Here is a 16897-nt window from a genome sequence, read left to right as displayed (position 1 = left end):
GGATGGAATTACAAATAAGTCTCTGAAGTACCAAAGCATAAACATGTATGTTTTCATTTGTTGTCAAATGAGAATTATATAACCTAACCTATTTCTTTTTTATCCTTTGGCTGCCAGGAAACACATGGCTATATTCAGTGCTCAACTGCAGTAATAAATTCATCTCATGGGTCTAGTAAATATTTATTCCTCTGACACTTTTAATTAGTTTTGTTCAACTTTTATTTTTAGTTATCCCATTTTATATTTTTTGTTTTTATCACTGGACATAAGAATTATAATTTCAAGCCAGCAGGAAAACTCGCTGCTGAAGATCAAAATCTGTCTGCAAATTATCAGCTAAGTCCTATGGAATAGCATAAAACTCGGACAAGTTAAGTGACTTACCCAGAATTACACAGTAAATATCAGAAGTGGAATTTGAATCCAGGATGGTACTCTACCTACTATTTCATGTCATTTCTTGATTTTAGGAGGTCCCACAAATTTGTTTGGGGGAGTGATTGGATATAAATTTTAGATAAATAAAAGTAGTAAGTAGTTTTGACCTCAGGGCTAGAATTTGACTAGAATTGATCCTTGTTGTGGGTCTGTAATTCTCAAGGAAGGAACAAGTAGTTTTATATCCTAAGCCTGGTACTGGCAGGTTCAGTGTCACTGAAATGTATCCACTTTCCCAAAGTCCATTGGTATGGGCAAGTCTCCTTATTGGTGAAGATGAATACTCCACCCCTCACAAAAGGTAGGGCATTCATCTCCAAAAAATGACAAAGTGATCAAAAGTTAGCTTGAACCTAATCATATCCCCAAGATGAACACTCTTTAAGGGAGCAGACAGATAAGCTTCTAGCCTGGTACCCTCACTCTCTGAGGAGAACAGAGTAGTGGCCTTCAGGCACAACCTCCTGCTTTTTCTCCTGGCAGGAATGAAGGTCTTCCTTAGAGAATTGTGAAAGTAGAAAAGTTTAGACTGCCTCCCTTCAAACTACACCCTATGACATTGTCCCACCACACTTGATCTTCTTGCTTACATATAGGGGTCTCTTTTCCCTTACATACATAACAGCAAAAGTTTACCTGGTCCAGCCCTTCCCCTGCTTTCCGTAGATTCTGCAACATGTAAGCATCCAGAACTCTACCATCATCCTGGCAACATAGATCCAGTATAATGCAGCCCTCATCCTCAAAGGCATTGATTTGATGAAAACAAATAAAAGGTTTGCTGTAAAACACCTCTGGAAGGAGCTATGGAGAAAAAAAAAGCAAACAAAAATTGAGTTTTTTCTTCTTCTTTATAGGACACTAGGATTCATGTAGCTTAAATTTGGAAAATCACAAGTCCAGTTTCTCTTAGCATGATTGCATGACAGATTGGGCAAACACAGGAATAGCGTATTGTGACATTGGCTCTGAATCCTTGGACTGTACTCTCACTCTGTTGCATGTCACATATTCACCAAAGACATGGAGGAAATAGGATTAGAAAACCACCACAAAAAGTCTGAAGTTTCTATTTTTAAAAAAACCAGCATTGTTGGGTCAGTGTAGCCCACAGAAATGCAAGAGACAGCTCAAGACGGAATGTTTAATATTTTCATCAGTGACTCAGATGATCAGATAGAGAATCTCTTCAGTGTATATGTAGAAAATATATTAGGACAGATTATAAACCCACAAGGGACAGGGTCAAGCTGCAGAAATGTCAGCAGTGGTGTCAAGAAGAGATGAAGTAAAAGGATCCTACAGATTTGGTTCTTTGCCATTCCACCAGCCCTCCAAGTTGATAAAATTAGGGAACACCAGGGGCAAATAACAGTTAATGAGGTATTTGTAGGTGCAAAGATGTGTTAACACCCATTTATCCCCTTTGGAAGTGGTTAATTTCTGCCTGATAAAATTAGAAGGGGACTAATTATTAATTATTAATATAGAACCATAGGCTATACCCTTGAACTACTACCTGGAGGTAGTAGCCAATCCCCTGGGAACCCAGCCTTTAAAACCATTATATTAAGTTGGGAAGGTATCCTAAAAGGGGTACTACTATACTGAATCAAATTCAAGGTATTCTATGGAGAAAGAAAAGCAAAGCACGAACATAAACAAGTAGGGGAGGGGCATTTATCTAAGACTTAAAAATTTACAAAACACTTCATATACATTATCTCATGTGATCCTTTCAATAACTCAAATTATCCCCATTATACAGATGAGAAAATTGATGCTGATTATTAAATGGTTTCCACAAATTTCCATAGTCAGTAAGTGGCAGACCTGAGATTCCAATCCAAGCCTTTTGATTCTGCATCCAGTTTTCTTTCCACTGTTCCATGATTAAAACTGCTCTCAACTTTCAAAAAGTGATAGCAATCCCTCAATAAATAATTGCCTGAGTTTGCATGAAAGAATCACTGATTAATAGAATTAGCCTTACTTGATTCTAAATGAGAATATCCAACTATTTCTATATTGTTGCACAGGGATAGGGACTTGACCTGTGATTTCATTGATATAAAGAGATCCTCTAGCTGAAAAAAACCAATGTAGGTCAACACCTTCTCTGATCCTGATAGTCTTAGACTGTTGTTTAGACCAGGGGTGTCCATCTTAAATAGAAATGGGACCACTATTGCATACATAGGTTTCCCCTCAGGCAACATACTGACTTAGTTGTTTAAAAAATAATACTTAATATTGGTTCCAAGACAGAAGAGTAGTAACAGCTAGGAAATGGGGGTTAAGTGACTTGCCCAGGGTCACACAGCTAGGAAGTGTCTGAAGTCACATTTGAACCCAGGTCCTCTTATCTCCAGGCTTGGCTCTATCCACTGAGTCATCTAGCTGCCCTCCTGACTTAGTTTTAAATTTTATTTATTCTGTTAAATATTTCCCAATTACATTTAATTTTGGTTCATGTCCTTGGCTATGTATTTGCCACTTCTGGGCCAGAGCCCTAAGACTTCAAGTGTGTTGTCCAAGGCCACACAGCCAATATGTTTGAGAAATAAGATTTGAGCCTGGTCTTCCTGTCTCCACTGCCAGTTCCCTGTCCATTACTCTACATGTTAAAAGAAAATATAACCTCTTAGAATCAGTTTTTAGTTTGGGGAATCAAGTCGAATTTTTTATGCTAAATAAGTGCAGGTGGAACCACCCCCACAGAAGCTATGTCAGCTACTATCACTTCCCAATTTGTCAGTCTCTTCGAGAGCCCTGAACCCAAATTACCTCTATCATCATGACCCCACAGGCTGTCGGCTCTAGAAATCTCTGAGTTTATATACAATGCAGCTTCATGCTTACAGAAAAAAACCTACCTAATTCCTATTCCTCAAGGGGTTCCAATAAACAAATCATTCTTAATGACCCTCTGGGACAGAACCCTACAGTATGAACCAGATCATCTACCAGGATTGTACAACAAGAGGATGAAACTCCAGATTTTATTAGCATCAGTGCAATAAGACCAGCAAGTCAGGAGAGTTTGTAATTAAATACAGAATAACTGAAGGAAGTTATGAGACTGCTACATCTGCAATACCTACATCAGCAATAACTGCCACGTGGAAGAAGCACGGCTAGGATAATGTTCACAGATGTCCTTTTAATTGATTCAGCTGGTTAATATAATCATGTCCTAAAGTGATTCTAATAGGCAGAACCTGCTGCATTAAGTGCAAATAACTAGCCCAGGCCATGGAGGCACATAATATCCATGGTTCCAGAGGAGATAAGAGTAGCAATTCCTAGAGAGTAAAAATGGTCCCAAAGCTCTAGTAGATGTCTGAAAAGCATTTATTAAGCATCTATTATGGACCAAACACTGAGCTAAGTGCTCTACTAATATTAATTCCTTTAATCCTCACAAATTCCCTACCATGTAGGTACCATTATTATCCCCATTTTATAGCTGAGGAAACTGAGGCAGATGGAGGTTAAGTAGCTTATCTAGGGGATTGGGACTGGGTTTGAATTCAGGTCTTCCTGACTCCAGGCTCAGCCTCTATCCACTGTGCCACTTAGCTTCTTCTGATCCTTCATGTTATCATCAGGATGGGAATTCCCTCCCACACATGACAACTCATCCATGGTATCCTGTGTGACTCTAGAGAACTCAGGAGGACCTGGGTTCGAATGCTGCCTCGAACATTTATGAGAGTGTGATCTTGGGCAAGTCATTTAACTTCCACGAACCTCAGTATCCTCATCTGCTAGAGGAAGTTGGATTCAGTAACCTCCTTCCAGTTCCATACCTAGACCTATAATCCTACATGCTCCCATAAATTCACCCTAGGTTTCCCACTAATACAAAAGGAATAAACCTTGAGTTTTCTTTAAATATACCACAAATATACCAATATGGAATCCTTATCAGTGATGAGAAATTAATAATAGGAAAATTAGTCTTCATGGAAATCCATCTTCTGACATTCATCTATATATATGTGAAATACCTACTTGTCCTGTATGTTTATCCACCACATGAAACTTTGTATTATACTGGGGTTCCCAGCTAATCGCATCCATGAAGGACTTCCCCCGAACTTTGGAAGTGATGATTTTCCACAGGTTCATCTTTAGGGGCTGCTCAACAAAGATGATATAGTTCTTTGTCATTCCTGAAAGATGCAGAACAATCTTGGCTTATTGATGATTGGTTCAATGAACTTTTAATAAGTACCCATTGCATGCCAGGTACCATATCAGGCACCAGGGGATTCAAAGGCATAAATGAAACAGCCCATCCCCTCAGGAAGTTTACATTCAGGAGGACCTTAGGATTTGGCAAAAAAAGAGGAGGCTAAACCCTGAGTTATGGAGAAGAGGTAGAGGATACAAAACCACGTCCAGGCAGATCACCAGCCTCAATAAAGACTACTTAGGAGTAATTCTTCACTTGCTTTCTGTCATCTCTGCTGTGAATAGCATTTCCCATCCCTATAAGATGAAGGGAATTGACATTAATCCTCTCTTTTCTCATCTCTCGATCCAGACATATATATATAAAGGAGATTAGAAGATGTCACGTGATTTCAGAATCTCATACTGAGCCAGAGCATAATAATTGGCTTCATTCATGGTACTACAGGCACAGGAATTCTCAATAATTTATTTTTTTTTTTTACTCTTTGGACCACTTCCTTCTCACACTGGGTCAGCAATAGAGGAGCATTTTGGACAATATAGTTAAGATGCAGGAAAAGGCACTTCTGTATCAATCCTGAAGAAATCTCCAGAAAATGATTTATAAAGATTAAAATAACTCCTTCATCTGTCACACTTTCAAATGAGTAAAGCCGAATTAAGGTCACCTTAATCATATAAGAAGATAATATCACATTGCTCCTCCAGACTGCCCTTTGGACTTTCTCCACCATGCTCCAGAAACATTTTCATCCTGGAAGCTTACTCTAGCCCTAGAATTCATACATTGGAAGTGCCTGCACAGTCTCTGAAGCCTTTCTCATTTTGATTGAATGAATCCTTCCAAATCATCCATTTAAGGAGCCATGCATGCTTCATTCATCTCCAACCTACACTTCTGATTTTCTCTACCATGTTCCTTCCCTCCTCCCCCCCCCCACTCTGCCTCCCTCTTTCCCCATTTTTCAACTTTCTTTTCTGCTCTCTTCCCCCATTAGAATTTAATGATCATGAGAACAGGGATGGTCTTCCTGTTCATATTTGTATTCTCATCACTTAACACAGTGGCTGGCGCATCACAAGTGCTTATTAAATGTGACTGCTCCTTGACTGACCGACCCATTACTAAGCAGTTATGTGCTTGGAGTTGTTTTTTCCCCTCATAATAGTGGTAACAAACTGGACCTCACATATCCATCCAATCTTCTTTATAAATGGCACACAGATAGAATGAGGAGGATAGTATGAAATACTAATAGTGGAATAGAACTTGGGAACTTTACCTTGTTATCCCTCTACTACTATACTAACCAAGCTACATCTTCTACAATGACAAATGTGACCCAGTAAGGTCCATTTGTTTGTTATTGATTTCTTTATCTCTGGACTCACCAAAGCTATGGTAGTAAGAAGGTTTCATCTTTTGGTCAGAAGGAATGGAACATATCACTCGAGCTCCATGGATTGTCTCCTCAGGGTCTACTTTCTGAGAAGGAACCTGGATAACATTATAGCAAGAACCTAGAAAATGAGAAGAGCCATCTAAAAAGCAGTGTTCATGTCAGACCAAAAGCTACAATGCTCCCTTGGATCCTGGGCAAGTAGAACAGTAATACAACAATTAAAACATTCGTGTTTCATAAAGGGAAGATTCCTCATATGTGGTACAGAGAGGGGGGCATAACAGTTTTGCAGGCTTTTGCAGAGTTCTTCTGTCAGTTAAGGAGTTTAGAATCTTGGGAAAGAGTTTCAGTTGGTACCACACATAGTAGGTTTGGAAATGGGAAATAATATGAATTCACAAGAAAACCAACCAAACTGATAGCTGTAACTCATAATTATTTTACAATGCTGTGCAATAACAACTACTGAAGTTATACTCTAAAACTGCCTCCTTTGGTATTAGAGTGTCTAAAGCAGGTTGAAAAAGAACTGAGTTTACTTGCTGGAAGTTTCTTCATCTCTCTTCTTTGTTAGAAGCAGCTGTCTGAACATGAAAATATGAGTTGGATATTGAATTCAATATAATTCAATTCAACAAGCTTTTACTTAGTGCATACTATGTCATTCTGTCAGCTAACACACATTTCTTTAACACTTAATATGTGCCAGACACTGTTCTAAGCACTGGGATGCAAAGAGGCCAAAATAGAAATAAAAATTTAAAACAGTCTCAGCTCTCGAGGAACTCAGAGTTTAACGTGGGGTGGAAGGCCAACATGCAAACAATTATTTGTTAAAAAACTATACACAGGGGGCAGCTGGGTAGCTCAGTGGATTGAGAGCCAGGTCTAGAGACGGGAGGTCCTAGGTTCAAATCTGGCCTCAGACACTTCCCAGCTATGTGACCCTGGGCAAGTCACTTGACCCCCATTGCCCACCCTTACCACCCTTCTACCAAGGAACTAATACACAGAAGTTAAGGGTTTAAAAAATAAAAAAATTAAAAAAAAATAAACTATACACAGAATTAGAATTTGAAGTGATCAACAGAGATAAAGCACTAGGATTAAGAAGGATCAGGAAAACCTTCTTATAGAACAGGAAATTTTAACTGAGGCTTGAAGGAAGCTAGGGAGACCAGGAGACAGAGATGGAAATTAAGGTAATACGAAATATGGGGAACAAGCCAATGAAAATACATGGAGTCGTTGATGGAGTGAGAAAAAATATGCTTCAGTCTGCTCTCTGAGTTCATACATTTTCTTATCTAGAAGTGGACATCTTTCATCATGAGACCTTTGGAATTATAATTGGTCATTGTGTTGATGAGTTACTAAGTGTTTATTATCATATAAATTATATCATATATTTATATATGAATTATTGCTGTTATTGTGTAAAATGTAAATCATTTTGATAAAATGTCTTATTCAAGGAACAGCAAAGAGGCCAGTATCACTAGATCTCAGGTCCTGGTGGGGAGGGTAGGTGGGGTGGGAAGGGAAGGAAACAAAGTATAAGAATACTAGCAAGGTAGAAGGGAGAATGATAGAGGATTTTATCTTTGATCCTGGATTTTGTTGGAAAATGGAGTGACATAGGCAGCTCTTCATTTTAGGAAAATCAATTTAACAGCTAAGTGGAGGATAGGTTTGAGTGAGGAAAGACTTGAAACAGGGAAACCATATTACTAGCTGTTTGAGTAGTCCAGGAGTAAGGTGACAATGGTCTTCGCCAGAGTGGTGGAGGCAGTGTCATCGGAGAAGAGGGGGCATATTCAGGAGATGTTACAAAGCTAAAAAAATTCACAGGACTTTGCAACAGACTAGATATGAGGGAAGTGGGAGACTAAAAGAGAAAGTGAATAATCAAATATGATACTGAGGGTGCAAACTTGGGTGCCTGGGAGGGTTGTAACAACCTCAACAGTAACAGGAAAGTTAGGAAAAAGGGAAGATTTGGGAGGAAAGATAATGATTTCAGTAGCTCAGTTTGGGACAAGTCTGAGCTTCAGATATCTGTGAAACATCCATTTTGAGATGTCCAACAGGCAAGGTTTAAGAAGGAAAAAAGTGGCAGGCACTAGGCTAGACACTGAGGTTACAATGACAAAAATGAAACAATCCCTACAAGAGGAGATGAGTATCATGTATATAGCAACAATAAGTAGGCCACTATGGCTGAAATGTAGAGTTTAAGAGGGAAAGGAATTTAAATGAGTCAGAGAAAAATACATTGAAACTAGATTATAAAGTTAGACATAGTTTTATACACACACATATCTTTTTTGTCAAATGATACCTTCTCACAAAATTGGGACACTAATGCATTGCTGGAGGAGTTGTGAACTGATCCAACCATTCTGGAGAGCAATATGATCAAAGATTTATAAAACAATGCATACTCTTTGATCCAATAATATCACTACTAGGTCTGTTTCCCCCAAAAAAATATTTTAAAGGAGAGGGGAAATGACCTACTTATATACACATATATGCATAGCTGCTCTTTTTTGTGGTGTCAAAGAATTGGAAATTGAAAGGATGTACATCAATTGGGAAATGGCTGAATGAATCATGGTACGTGATGATGATGGAATACTATTGTGCTGTAAGAAATAATGAGCAGGATGACTTCAGAAAGAGCTGGAAAAACTTACATGAACTTATGCAGAGTGAAACAAATAGAACCAGGAGAACATTGTACACAGTAACAACAATATTTATGATCAGCTATGAAAGACTTAACTACTCTCAGCAATACAATGATCCAGAACAATTCTGAGGAATTTAAGACAAAGAATGCTCTCCACCTCCAGAGAAAGAACTATTGGAGTAAGAATGCAGATCAAAGCATGTGATTTTTCACTTGTTTATTTGGGTTTTTGTTTTATATGATTATCTTCTTACAAAGATGAATGATATGGAAATACGTTTTGCAGGATAGAATAACCCAGATGGAATTGCTTGCCAACCCTCTGAGGGAAGAGCAAAGAGAGGGAAGGAGACAATTTGGATCATATAATTTTAGAAAACTTTTGTGGAAATATTTTACATCTAATTGGTAATATAAAGTATCTTTAAAATAAAAAAATTAACATAAAGAAAAAAGATAAAATTCTTTTAAAAATGATGCCTTCTCTATGAGTTAACTGGGTATTTTAATGTAACAAAAAACAAATAATTGTTTTTAAAAAGGCATTAAGCAGCAGAGAGATAAACTTGTAATTTATCCTGAAATCAACAGAGAACATCAAAAACTATAGAAAATTGGCATGGTAAGACCTATACTTCAGGAATATCACTTAAATGACTGATTACAGGATTGGAGATAAAGAAACTAATTAGGAGTCTGTTAAAATAGTCCATACAAGAAGTAATGACAGCCTAAAATAGGATGGTGACTAAGTGGAGTAAAGGGGATAGATGAAGGAAATTTGGAATTTGGCAAGGGATTTGGATATGGAGAGGAGGGGGATGAGAGTAAAGAGTCAAAGATGACTCCTAGGTTATGAAACTTGGATGACTAGAAGGATGACAGTGCCCTTGACAGAAAGAGGGAAGTGAGAAAGGGGAGGTCTGGGAGGAAAACCCTTGAGCTCTGTTTTGGGAATGTTGAGTTTGAGATACCTATCCATTCAATAAACCCATGGGCAGTTGGTAAGACTGTAGGTCATAAGATAGAATTGGGATACATAGGTCCAGAAGGTATCCTTTGCCAAGAGTTGATAGTTAAAGATTTTCCCTGAAGAAAGGTCAAATAAGCAAAGGGAGAACTAAGTGAGAACACTGTCAGGAAAACTTAAAGAGGAATGAGTATCTAAAAAGAAAGGGTGATCAACAATATCAAAAGTTGGAGAGAGATGGAAAAGGATGAAGCCTGAAAGGCTATTGAATAACAATGGAGAGCTACATGGGGCTTTAATCAGTCTGTCAACTAGCATTTCTTAAGTGCTAGCTATGGGTGCTAAGTGCTGAAGATGCAAACAAAGACAACCAAAAACAGAAACAAAACACTTTAAGGTTTGCAAAGCGCTATAGGTATATTATTACCTCATTTGAACCTCCACATACTTATTTAAGGTAAGCTTTACAGGTGTTTTTATACTAGTAAGGAAACAGGGGAAGATGTGATCTGTCCATGGTAGAATAGCTAGTGAATGCTGGGAGTGGAATTCAAATATAGGTCTTCCTGATTCAGAGCTGAGCCTGCTGCCATGCTGCTCGGTGCTTGGAAAACTGGTCATAACCTTAAAATAAGCTCTTTTTTAAAAATTCATAAGTATGTAGAGGATTTATACAACTAGATTTGGGGGAATGGGGTATTAGGAGGAGGCAATCCAGCACATATTCAGAGCAATATGAGATATGCGAGACACAGAACTAAGCACAATGAGGGATTCATAGTACCCTGGTGCAAACCTACAGTAGTTCCCAAGGACAGCAACATCCTTCTGACTGCCAGGGTTTCAGTAGCCCTTCATAGAGTTCACAGCAGAGAATAATAATTGCTAGCATTTACAGAGCACTTTAAAGTTTGCAAAGCCTTTCTATGTGATATCTCATTTGATCCTCACAACCACTATGGAAAGAAAGTGCTATTATTATCCTCATTTTATAGATGAGGAAACTGAGGCAGGTAGCCATTAAGTGACTTGCCCAGGATCATATAATAGCATCTGAGCTAGGATTCAAACTCAGGTCTCCCTAACTCCAAGTTTATCACTCTACCTACCAAGAACAAAGGCAAAGGAGGGTGACACTGCTTCTGTGTGTGTGTGTGTGTGTGTGTGTGTGTGTGTGTGTGTGTGTGTTTCATCTTCTCCCCTCAGTCATTTAAAATCTATTGTTGTTTTTTTTAATTTTTTTTAAATTTCACATGGCTTCTTCAGTGTTAAATTATATAGTAACTAGAGATACATAACTAGACCCGTTTAATTACAAACACAGTCAGTGAGTTTAAGTGTACGTAACAAGACTCAAAAGGGGAAATTCCAACTTGGGATGTCATCTCCATTCAGTTCAAATAAAAAAAACTTATTAAATGCCAACTATTTGCAAGACATTGTACTAGGTACCGGCAACACAAAGATTGCCCATGCTTCTCATGAATGGAAAGGTGGCAGTAGACAACAGTTTTCCATTCCATTAAACTGTGAGCCTCTTGAGGGGCAGAGGCTGTTTTTGACACTATTTGTATTTTCAGAATTTAGCACTGTGTCTGGCACTATAAATGTGTTTAATAGCACATAGTAAGTGCTATGATAAATATTTATTGACTTGAAAAAGGATGATTTTCAAGCTGGAAAAAAATAAAATGTTAAAAAGAAAATCAAAATCCAAAATAAGGAAATAGGGAAAAAAAACAACCCTACTGTCACATAGCTCAGACAAGCTACATGTCAGGCTACCAACAGAATCTGCAAATAGCTAGTGAACTTTGAAGAATCCTAGTAAATAGTAAATTTCGGTTCTAGAAAAGGACAAAATAATGAATTTTCTAAAGGAAATAAGATAGTTTTTAAATATATATAATATATATTTATAATATATTAATATATTATTAATAATATATAAATATATTATAAAATAATATAGTTTTTAAACTATAAGTGAACAAGCCTTGTAAAATTCTAGAAATTATCAATATATTAAATATACTATTAATATATTAAATATAGTATATAATAAATATATTGTATATGTGAATGTAGAATAGATAAATATAATATCTATAAATATATAAAACATATATTAAAGATATTCATCCTAAGTCTTCATAAACTAGCAAAGCTTTATTAAGGACTAGCTATGCCAAACTAACTTGATTTCCTTTTCTGACAGGGTTTCAAACTAGTAGATCTGAGAAATGCTCTGGGTTTTCAGCAGGGCATTTGACAATCTCTCACAATATCCTTTGACACAAGTTATAGATGTGAGTTAAATAATAATACAGTTAGATGTATTTCGAACTGGTTAAATTACAGAATGCAAAGAGTGTTGGTTAATGTAAACATAACAGCTTAGAGGATCATCTCTACTAGGTGAACTCTAGTCCTGGTCCTGTTCTTTTAACATTTTTATCAGTCATTTGAATGAAAAGAGCATTTATTTATTAAGTGCCTGCTATGTGCCAAGCATAGATAAAATGCTTATTACATTTGAAGATGATCCAAGCTGAGAATAATAATGACAGCAAACACTTATAGAGCACTTTAAGGTTAGAAAGCCATTATATACATTATTTCATTTGATGCCCACAAGAAACCTGTGAAGTTCAGGTTTTACTATTCCCATTTGACAGATGAGGAAGCTGAGAGGTTACATTACTTGCCTAAGGGAAAATAGAGGGTAATATTTTGTCTAAGTAGAACACTACTTCTAGAGACCATAAATGAACAAACAGGGCAAAAAGATCCTATCACTTTGATATATTTACATATACATACAGAGAACATATATGTATATATATATGGAGTTTGGAGAGAGGAAAAGGAATTAAGGTGGCACTCAGATCTCATTTTGAAACCCATTAAGGAAAACTACCCAAAATAATACTTTAAATATTCAGACTCATACACCCACGTGCCCATACTCATACTCCGTCCCACAGGCACATACCAACATGCAGATTTGCACTGATCAGTACACAGAAAACACTCATCATAGATATGATACGCATCCACAGACACATACTCCTGACCTACAAAAACATATAACATAGACCCTTGAAGCGATGTGTCCCTCTCCTTGATTGAAGTGATTACTTTTATTTTTGTATCCTTGGCACCTAGGATCCATAGTAAAAAAAATTTTTTTTTCTAAACCCTTACTTTCTGTCTTAGTAACAACTCTATGACAGAAAGGCAAGGGCTAGGCAAACAGGAATTAAGTGACTTTCCCAGGATCACACAGCAAGGAAGTGTCAAGGCCAAATTTGAACCCAGGTCATCTCAATTCCAGGCCTGGTGTTCTATCTACTGAGCTACTTAGTTGCCTTCATTGTAAGAACTTAATAAATGCTTTGGATGTATTGATTTATTTTTATTAATTAATTTTAAAATTGGATTGAATATCCACACATGGAAAGATACAAATGCATATGCTAATGAGGGACACACAGATATATGGTGTCCCAAAATTCAGAGCAATTTTAAACAATTAAAGTTTAAAACTACACCGTGCCTTTTAGTACACATCAAATTATTTCATTTGATTCTCACAAGTCTGTGAAGGAGATGCTATTATTTTTTTTTACAGATGAGGAAGCTAAGGCTCATAAAAATTAAGTAATAAGTCCAGGGACACATGGCTAGTAAGTGTCTGAGAGGGAACTCAAACCCCATTCTTCCTGGCACCAAGTCTTGCATGCCTTAGAGTGCTTAACTAGTTAGGCGGGAAAGAGAATGAGCAAGGAGATGGATAGCAGAAGGCAGGCAATAAAGATCCCAACAGAGAGTTCAGTCCACAGCTGTGGCTCAGTAAATATTGAGTAATTTCCTGAGATAGTGACTAAATATGTGGCTGTAAGAGAAAAACGTGTGTGTGAGTAAGAAAGTGGTCAGCTGAATAACCACAGGATGTCACTTTCATCAGAACTTTCTTTATAATTTATAATTGCATGTCATCTCCAACTTAATACATTGTTATTTGCACATAAAACACCCACACCACAGACACAAGACCTCCTGAAAAAGTCTCCTCTATGTATGTGTATCTTTGCTGATGGAACAGGAGCAAAAAACTGACCCATAAGCAGATGACCTGCTCAAGAAGGGTACAGAGTGGGGAGGAAGAAAAAAGGAAGAAAAAGTATATTCTGATGGAGAGGAATGTGCAAAGAAACACTGATTGATTTCTTTTTTTTTTATACCCGTGCCTTCATCTTAGAAACAGTACACTGTATTGGTTCCAAGACAGAAGAGTGGTAAGGGCTAGGCAATGACTTGCCCAGGGTCACACAGCTGAAAAGTTTCTGAGGTCGCATTTGGACCCAGGACCTCCCATCTCTATGTCTAGCTCTCTATCCACTGAACCAACTAGTTGCCCACTACTGATTGGTTTCTGGGGAACACTTATCTATCAAGACATGAAATCCTTCAAATAAAGGGTTGGCACTTTGGGGAGTCCTTTCAGCAGCAGGTGGGAGAGGTGGGCATTTGAAAACGATGGTCTCCTTTCCTGAAAATGCGATGATTCATTGACACATCCCAACCAGAAAAGGAAAGGAAGTCTGGGGAGCCAGTTAGCCTGAGTAATTTCCAAAAAGACTCCTACTCCCACTTACCATGAGGCCCGTAGGAATTCCCCATGTTGTAAGCAGAGCCATCAGGGTCATAATGAGGATGTGCGGTTGCTCCATTCACTGCAATAAACTTGCTCCAATCTACCTGCAAATTAAAGTCTAAAGTCTATCAGAGATATTTGCTAAAAGACTGGTAAAAGGTTTAGAGAAGCCTTATGTAAATGACAGTGTGTGCCGTGTGTGTGTGTGTGTGTGTGTGTGTGTGTGTGTGTGACACAGACAAGGTGTCTCCAAAAGTCTTAGTTCCATTTCAAACTATCGGGACACACTGTAGTCTCTCTACATACACATATATCAGGATGAGGCAGTGAATAAGAAGGTAGATTTAGCATCAGAAAGACTCTACCTCTGACACATTCATACTCCCTTGTCCATGTGATCCTGAGCAAAATTCTCTTACTATCTCAATGCCTCTAGCAATTCTCTTAGACTATAAGTTGAAGGAGCCTCAGTTCTGGTAAAGAGAGCGTGTCCTCTCTGGAAGTTCTTGACACCAGTAAAATCATGGACCCAGCCCAATGGGACGGCTGGATATATACATTTAAATCTTTCACTCTAACCAACATACTTGGATCTCACTTCCTAAGAGGTCCAAAAAAATTTATCATTTTCACCATCACTTTCTTAAGGCTAGACCATCAATAAAACCATGAATCAAATCCCAGTATTTTCGGATCTCTGGAATGGAAGTGTGCACACTGAAAAAGGAATGATCATGAGCCTGTAGAAGCTGGCGCCAGCAAACCCACCCCAGCCCATCCCCAACTGGCTGCTTCTAGGAATCCCTGGAACCATAGCCCTAAGAAGGTGGTTGGAGGAGGGAGGAGGCAGCAGAATGAGCTTTTTTCTTCCCCTCCTCCTCCATCACTGAGAAGCGGGCTAGTCCTGTGTCCTCCAGACCTAATCATGTGCTAATCACCCCTGTGCATAATCACCAGCAAGGGGAGCCAGGGCTTGGAGCCAGAATCCTAGTTAAGGTCTGTGCTCAGTTGGGAGCTGTCTACAAGGCTAGTTCTGAAGGAAGGGCCCGCCCAGCCTATCTTTTTTAGCTCATGACCACAAGTCACCTTTTCTGTTTTCTCCAGGGTTTCCGGATCCACTTTATTCATGTAGGTGGTCTCAGTGCTGACATAGTAATCGCCCTTGTACCTCACACAGTTGACATTGGTGTTGTCTGTTATCTCTGAAAAGAAACCCAAGATATCCACTTCATACAGATAACACCCCACCCCCCATCTCTTTGCAGGGGTTCTAAACACAAAATTAAAAGGTTAAAAAAAAAAACAGTTTCAGGCACATAAAAATCATCTTTCAGGATCAATGATGAAAAATGCTATCCACCTCCAGAGAAAGACTGTATGGCACTGGAATGCAGGTCAAGGCAGACTATTTTTCATTTTATTTTTTCTCATATGCTTTTTAAAAATTGTTTTATAGGAGTTCTTCCACAGCATGATCTCTGTACAGACATGTTCTACACGATCAAGCTGCTTGCCATCTCAGGGAGGAGAAGGAGAGAGAGGAAGGGAGAGAATTTAGAACTCAAAATTTTAGAAAATAAACGTTAAAATTTGTCATTTGGGGCAAGTGAGGAAATAAAATATTAAATAATAATTTTTGGCATTTATAATTGCCCTGATCATTATAAAGAATAATAATTAAAATACTAACTCTAAACACCTGAAAATTCTAAATAGAGAATTTTCCTTACTAGAGATTTCAAACTTTGACATGAAGCGCTCAAAAACATTCTTGCATGGATCAGGCAGGGCCAGGGTCCCAAATTCTGAGACTATAATCCGGTTGTGAATGCTGTTTGTCATATACGTGTCACTCTGCAGAAACTTGCTTTGATATGTCACATTCCCCTTCTCCAACTTGAACTGGTGAAGCAGAGCCATGCCATCGAACCAATGATTGTACCTTCAACCAGGAGCAAAGTCACAGTTATCAAAAACATCAGTGAACTGGGCATGATCTAAAAGGAGCAGGAAAAGGAGGCGGGATTGTGGAGAATTTCAAACTGGAAAAAGAAGGGTTAGAGGTTTAGAATAGTTAGCTTATGGTTCACAAGTGAGGAAAGAGGCTTTAAGAGGTAAAGCAATTTGTCTAAGGTCACACAGGTGATCAACTGTAGAACCAGGATTCAAATCAAAGTCAATTATTCCAAGACCATATGGATTTTTTTTTAGCTAAGTGCATTAAAAAAGATATGGGGAAGGGCAGCTAGGTGGATCAGTGGCTAGAGAGTCAGACCTGGAGACAGGAGATCCTGTGTTCAAATCTGGCCTCAGACACTTCCTGGCTGTGACAAGTTACTTAACTCCAATTGTCTAGCCCTTCCTACTCTTCTGCCTTGGAACAGTATTGATTCCAAGATGAAGGGAAAGATGAAAAAAAAGATATGGGGGCAAGGAGAAACACATTTGAGAAGGAAGGATATGATATCCCATCTCTTCCCATCTCCATTTTTGTTCTTCATGAGATGCATGAAAAAGATGCAACC

General features: G+C 38.2%; 1 protein-coding gene across 1 annotated transcript in view; it reads right to left on the bottom strand.

The window, feature by feature from the left end:
- The window catches only part of BCO2 (beta-carotene oxygenase 2), a 30400-nt gene extending 14093 nt beyond the window's left edge, over window positions 1-16307 (bottom strand). The window contains 6 exon segments of the mRNA XM_044666316.1: window positions 1078-1245; window positions 4459-4619; window positions 6037-6165; window positions 14374-14476; window positions 15459-15574; window positions 16070-16307. Coding sequence (XP_044522251.1) covers window positions 1078-1245; window positions 4459-4619; window positions 6037-6165; window positions 14374-14476; window positions 15459-15574; window positions 16070-16292 — 900 coding nt within the window. The 5' untranslated portion in view covers window positions 16293-16307.
- Between the last annotated feature and the right edge of the window lie 590 nt (window positions 16308-16897).

Source organism: Gracilinanus agilis, chromosome 3, assembly GCF_016433145.1.
Source record: "Gracilinanus agilis isolate LMUSP501 chromosome 3, AgileGrace, whole genome shotgun sequence".
NCBI lineage: Eukaryota > Metazoa > Chordata > Mammalia > Didelphimorphia > Didelphidae > Gracilinanus > Gracilinanus agilis.
This window is presented reverse-complemented; position numbering and strand designations above follow the sequence as displayed.